This window comes from Cherax quadricarinatus, chromosome 66 (assembly GCF_038502225.1).
Source record: "Cherax quadricarinatus isolate ZL_2023a chromosome 66, ASM3850222v1, whole genome shotgun sequence".
Taxonomy (NCBI): domain Eukaryota; kingdom Metazoa; phylum Arthropoda; class Malacostraca; order Decapoda; family Parastacidae; genus Cherax; species Cherax quadricarinatus.
The window spans coordinates 5,043,350-5,050,293 of record NC_091357.1 but is presented as its reverse complement, the minus strand read 5'-3'; the positions used below and the strand labels follow the sequence as shown (position 1 = coordinate 5,050,293).

The 6,944-nt window shown below is 35.9% G+C and overlaps 1 protein-coding gene across 1 annotated transcript in view; it reads right to left on the bottom strand.

The window, feature by feature from the left end:
• Positions 1 to 3,885: 3,885 nt before the first annotated feature.
• Positions 3,886 to 6,944, bottom strand: part of LOC128704206 (uncharacterized) — a 354,653-nt gene continuing 351,594 nt past the window's right edge. Inside the window, exon 40 of the mRNA XM_070099039.1 lies at positions 3,886 to 5,581. Within this exon, the coding sequence (XP_069955140.1) occupies positions 5,442 to 5,581 (140 nt within the window). The 3' untranslated portion in view covers positions 3,886 to 5,441. The remainder of the gene's footprint in view (positions 5,582 to 6,944) is intronic.

The following is a 6,944-nucleotide window of genomic DNA, read 5'->3' as shown; positions in this document are numbered from 1 at the left end:
AAGATTACCTAACTGAAAAGAAATTAGAACTTAAGTGCCTCCTGGTGTTAGACAATGCCCCTGGTCATCCTACAGACGTGGCAGAGCGACTTTATGGGGACATGAAATTCATTAAGGTGAAGTTTTTGCCTCCTAATACCACTCCTCTCCTGCAGCCCATGGACCAGCAGGTTATTGCAAACTTCAAAAAACTGTACACAAAAGCTCTGTTTGAAAGGTGCTTTGTAGTGACCTCAGAAACTCAACTGACTCTAAGAGAGTTTTGGAGTGAGCACTTTAATATCCTCAATTGTGTAAACCTTATAGGTAAGGCTTGGGAGGGAGTGACTATGAAGACCTTGAACTCTGCTTGGAAGAAACTGTGGCCAGAATGTGTAGACAAAAGGGATTTTGAAGGGTTTGAGGCTAACCCTGAGAGGATTATGCCAGTTGAGGAATCCATTGTGGCATTGGGAAAGTCCTTGGGGTTGGAGGTTAGTGGGGAGGATGTGGAAGAGTTGGTGGAGGAGGACAATGAAAAACTAACCACTGATGAGCTGATAGATCAACTTCAACAGCAAGAGGCCAGACCTGACGAAACTGGTTCAGAGGAGGGGAAGAGAGAAATTGAAGAAGTTGCCTACTACAAAAATTAAGGAAATCTGTGCAAAGTGGCTTGAAGTGCAAACCTTCATGGATGAAAATCACCCTCACACAGCTATTGCAAGCCGTGTTGGCAACCTGTACACTGACAATGTTGTGAAACACTTTAGGGAAGTCATAAAGGAACGAGAGGTACAGGCCACTATGGACAGATATGTTGTGCGACAGAAGTCCAGTGACTCTGAAGCTGGTCCTAGTGGCATTAAAAGAAGAAGGGAAGTAACCCCAGAAAAGGACTCGACACCTCAAGTCTTAATGGAAGGGGATTCCCCTTCTAAACACTAACACTCTCTCTCCCCTCCTCCCATCCCATCAATCATCACCAGATCTTCAATAAAAGTAAGTGTCATGTAATTGTGCATGCCTTTTTCAGTTTGTGTGTATTAAAATTAACATTTCATGTGGTAATTTTTTTTTTTCATACTTTTGGGTGTCTTGCACGGATTAATTTGATTTCCATTATTTCTTATGGGGGAAAATTCATTCGCATACCAATCATTTCGCATAACAAAGAGCCCTCTTGCACGGATTAAAGTCGCTATGCAGGGGTCCACTGTATTTGATAGAATGGGAGATATATTACAGAAATAAAGATGATTTACAGACTAAAAGTAGCTTGAAAGTGAGCTCAAAGTAGTGGAAATGTTCAATTTTTGATGATGTTCAAGAGTAAACAAATTACAACACACGTCTAATATACGTCAACTGGTGGGTCTATTATTATCTTCTAGATTTATACAGAATATTCTTCCATGGTTAATATTTTCTCACCTATAATTCTGAAGTGTATAGAAACTGTGCAGAATTGAGAGGTGGCAACACATGCACCCACAAATGCCAAATTATTGTTTACAACATAGAAAGAAGTCAATTTTGCTTATCACAACCAGCATGTACTCAAATACAAAATGCACTATAGCATCATTTTGCTGATAATTTAGGTTAAATTAAACTAGCTTTTTAATATATGCTCTTACTATCAGTATCTTATACATTTAAGTAACATTATCTATTTTAATATTTGCTCTTGCTAAAAGTATCTTATACATTTAAATAACATATGCTGAGCAGTGAGATACAGACTCACTCTCCATGGCTGATTACTTACTTGGTTTCCACCTAAAACGAAGATTTACTATTAAATTAGGATCACTGGCAAGTAAATTACTTACATCACATCCTTTATCAACCAAAGCAAGGTGCTAAAGTATTTAAAATTGGCCACAATACATATTAGTTCAATCTGTCTTAAGAACAAGTCAAGACATACCATCACCACAGAAATTATGGATTTTCAATGAAATATACCACCAGGTTTATCACAATGTAAGTAATAACAAACCTTAAAAATATGAGTAATCCATTATGAGCAGAGCTCTCTAGTAATTCAATATTTACTTTTCGAATAATTGAGTACCTAGTCTTCAGGAAGAGCTATTACCACAGTCCGTGTAAAACAAAAACTGATTCACTTCTTAGGTAGACGGATATTATCACATTAATAGCTGAATGAAACTTAATATAATGAAGTCTATACACTTTTATTCAGTGAATGAAAGAAGTATTGCTTATTACCTTGTTTCACTTATTCTGACAATCAGGACACGAAGATACAGTTTACAACCTACGTGACATCTACGACATCAAGAAACTGTCTAGTCTTATCTACCATAAACTATGGAAGACAGAGTTTCTCATTAACCAGGCATCACTATCACATGCAGTTGGTAGAGCTGAAGTCAGCTCCCTAAAAGGAGAATTAATATAAGCATGACAAATATACCTTAAGACAAACTCATTTACCTGAAGACTGCAACACAAATATACCTTAAGACAAACTCAAATGTACCTGAAGAACACATAACCAATGTTAAAATACAACAAAATTTGGTATGTTTTCTTGAATGGAACCTAAGTAATTGGTGCTCATAATTTAAGTTCTTACTTCGCATTAAGAAATTATAATCAAGGTAAACCCTCAACCAAGGGTATAGCATTAAGAAAATAAACCTTTTTATATGTATGTATGTATGTATGTACAGTATGCATGTATGCTATGTATATATGCATGTATGTCAAGTATATACCTGCCTATTTGTGGTTGTAGAAGTCAAGTCCTAGCTCCTGGCCCACCTTTCAACTTGCCAGACTCACTTCCTCTTAGATTCATGTGGCCCATCATACCTGCTCTTAAAACTACATATTGAGCCTGACTGCACCATTTTCCTCATCCAGATCATTCCACTTCCCAACCATCCCGAGACTGAAGATATACTTCTGGACATCCATATGGCTCCTCTGTGTAACTTCCAGCTGTGTCCCAAGTTCCCATTGTTCTCCTTTCCAACATCATGTCTCTGTCTACCCTAGCAATTTCACCGAGTATTTTGCATGTTGTATCTTCCCTGTTTTTTTCTGTCCTCAAATATCACCAGGTTCAATTCCATTAGCCTTGCCTCACAGCTCATGCCTAACTTTGGAACAAGCCTCGCTGCACACTTCTGCACTTTCTCCAGTATAACGTGCTTCCTCTCAGGTGGGTTCTATAATGGTGCTGCATACTCCAAGCTGGGCCTTACCTGTTTTGTATAAGGAGCCCTGAATGACTGTGAATGAATGAATGAATGAATGCATGCATTATGCATTCATGTATATACACATACATGCATTCATATATATGTCATACCTAAATTTCACCATCTTGTGAATAATGGTAATATTAAAGATGTTCTTAAATTAGTTATATTTCAGTAATAAGTGTCAATGTACTTTTGATGATATATATCATCTCTAAGCCCTTTAAATGCATTTTAAGAATTAAAGTGAAATCTTTCATTTTTAACTTTATTGCAGTAACAAATTTGACCTATATAAAGTCTTTCAAGCAACTTTTAATCCCAAATTCATATCCATAAATGATTGTATAACGAATAAATTATCCATACAAGTTTAAAAAAATGTCATGAACAATACATAAACAGTATTACTTTAAAATCATTATAAAGCCACCAGTAAAGCAAATATTTTATATACATTATTATTAATATACTACGTATACAGTACTACAAAAAATATTTAGTATCCTATTTATGTGATAGAACATTCTTTAAGAAAATCTTTTTACATGGACCTCACTGATAATGAATTTCATTGTTCTTAATGGAGCTACACACTAAAGGCAGCTGCTATTCAGTACCTCAACTGCCAATGATATGTCTAGTTTTCCACAGAACTTTCTTAAAAAAAAAATATATATATATATATATATATATATATATAAAATCAGTAGCAGATGATAGCAAATTCCCAAGACCACATTGCATGATGTAAATATATTATACAGAATATTTAACACTTGCAGCACTGGGAAAATGCAATTAATGTCTAATACTGGAATATGATTAATAGAAACAAATCACGAAATACGAGTAATGCTAACCCTAGTGAGGAACCCATGGGTGCGCATCATGAAACTATTATAATAAGCTTCACACTTCAAATGTTTGTTGCTGTAAGTTTGCTCAATATAAATATATTCTCATTAGAATTTTTATACTTTACTATCTGTCCTCACCGTGAAGAGCATACTGGGGTATAAAGAACGAAGGTTTTTCTGGATGTATACCTCTCTAGGGTTAAGTACACTACCATACACTATCAAGATTCATTGCTATTTCTATACTATCAATATCATATGAACTAATGTATTGAAATTTCTATGCATGGCGCAATATTGTAATAACTTTTTGAATGTCAAAGCAGCAAGTAAATTTCCTTAATTTCTAGCTGCCAGTGTTTGCAATCTTAGGAATGTTAACCAATTTTACCTCACTATGTTCACATATCTTGAATAATTAGTCATTAATAACATTATACATCTTTCATTAATAACTTTACATGTTCATACATCTTGAATATTTTGTTATCAATAACTCAGACAACAATTTTACAATTCATCAACAAAATACACAGGTGCGAAATATTATACAATTTGTGCATTATATTGTATTAAAAACAAAAAATACATCATAATAGAATTATACAAAGTTCCATTTAACTTGACTATTCACAAACAAAGCTTCCTCTCCTTTTCATGCTGTCTAATGAATAGCAATTATAATCCAACAAATATATACTGTAAATTATTATTAGCAAGATAAAATACGCTTGATGGCAAGATACTTGCATTTTTTAAATACTTTAATACGTGCAATTATATTTACAACATTTAAAAAAATTAATGCTTAATAGTTCATGACAATTAACTTGAAAAAAATTTAGTATATTACTTTCTTTGCTCGTTACAAGGGTATCGACAAATATTTTGATTTGTTTAAGTAAATTTGTATATCACACAACCTGTTACTCACAACACATCATTTCACCATTAATTTTTATAAACTATGTACAGCAATAATAAAAGGAAAATACTGATCTTCCCTTTCCAGGGTTGGCATGTTCAGTTACAAGTACGTACACATACTGCATCACCAAACCCAAGGGTTCAGTTATGAGCATCACACCACTAACCTGAGGTGATATTACTTTGCCTCTCATATATCAATTATACTCTATTTTCGATTTATTAAATTTCATGTGCCATATATACAAGTTATTAAAAATATCCCTCAATAACTGCTCAGCAGCTAATAATGGATCAGTATATTATACACACTATCCTTAACAGTTTCAAGGAATAGTAACTTGTGCCAAATTCAAAAGAACAGTTGGACCCCCTTTCTGTCACAGTAAATTTCACTCGCTCAAGAAAGAGCCAGTTCCATCAGTGTACCAAAAACTTAACCCTTCTGTGTGATCTGAACAACTCCACCACTTAGTGGAAGTGAAGAAGTTTCCATGAGGTAAGCATCAATTTCTCGGGCAGCCTGACGACCTTCATTGATGGCCCACACAACAAGTGACTGACCACGTCGACAGTCTGTAAAAATAAATATAATCGTTTAATAATCTATCAATATTCTCACCAAATACCAGGGTGGAAAATAATCAGTACTATAAAAAAGAATGGATCAAAGTAGAATGACATGGAAAGCGTATAAATCTAGGGGAAGGAAGGCAGGGTAGGGGGTCGTCCTTGAAAAGGTTGGAGGGAGGGGGTAAAGGTGGTTTTGTGGGCCAGGGGCTTGGACTTCCAGCAAGCGTGCATGAGCGTGTTAGATAGGAGTGAATGGAGACGAATGGTATCTGGGGCCTGATGAGCTGTTGGAGTGTGAGCAGGGTAATATTTAGTGAAGGGATTCAGGGAACCCGGTTTTTTTATATAGCCGGACTCGAGTCTTGGAAATGGGAAGTACAGTGCCTGCACTTTAAAGGAGGGGTTTGGGATATTGGCAGTTTGGAGGGACATTTTGTGCATCTTTATACGTGTATACTTCTAAACTGTTGTATTCTGGGCACCTCTGCAAAAACATTATGTATGAGTGAGGTGAAAGTGTCGAATGATGATTAAAGTATTTTCTTTTTGGGGATTTTCTTTCTTTTTGGGTCACCCTGCCTTGGTGGGAGACATCCAACTTGTAGTAAAAAAAAATAAAAGAGGCTGAGGAATTTGATTTTTGCAATGAAATTTTTCTGAGAAAAATAAGTATGATATTAATGGTAGTAGGTTGGTAGACAGCAACCACCCAGGGAAGTACTACCGTCCTGCCAGATGACTGTGAAACAGAAACCTGTAACTGTTTTGCATGATGGTAGGATTGCTGGTGTCTTTTTCTGTCTCATAAACACGCTAGATAACAGGGATATCTTGCTACTCCAACTTACACTTTGGTCACACTTCACAGACACGCACATGCATATATATATATACATACATCTAGGTTTTTCTCCTTTTTCTACATAGCTCTTGTTCTTCTTTATTTCTTCTATTGTCCATGGGGAAGTGGAAAAGAATCTTTCCTCCGTAAGCCATGCGTGTCGTATGAGGCGACTAAAATGCCGGGAGCAATGGGCTAGTAACCCCTTCTCCTGTAGACATTTACTAAAAAAGAGAAGAAGAAAAACTTTATAAAACTGGGATGCTTGAATGTGCGTGGATGTAGTGCAGATGACAAGAAACAGATGATTGCTGATGTTATGAATGAAAAGAAGTTGGATGTCCTGGCCCTAAGCAAAACAAAGCTGAAGGGGGTAAGGGAGTTTCGGGGGGGGGGGAAATAAATGGGATTAAATCTGGAGTATCTGAGAGAGTTAGAGCAAAGGAAGGGGTAGCAATAATGTTGAATGATCAGTTATGGAAGGAGAAAAGAGAATATGAATGTGTAAATGCAAGAATTATGTGG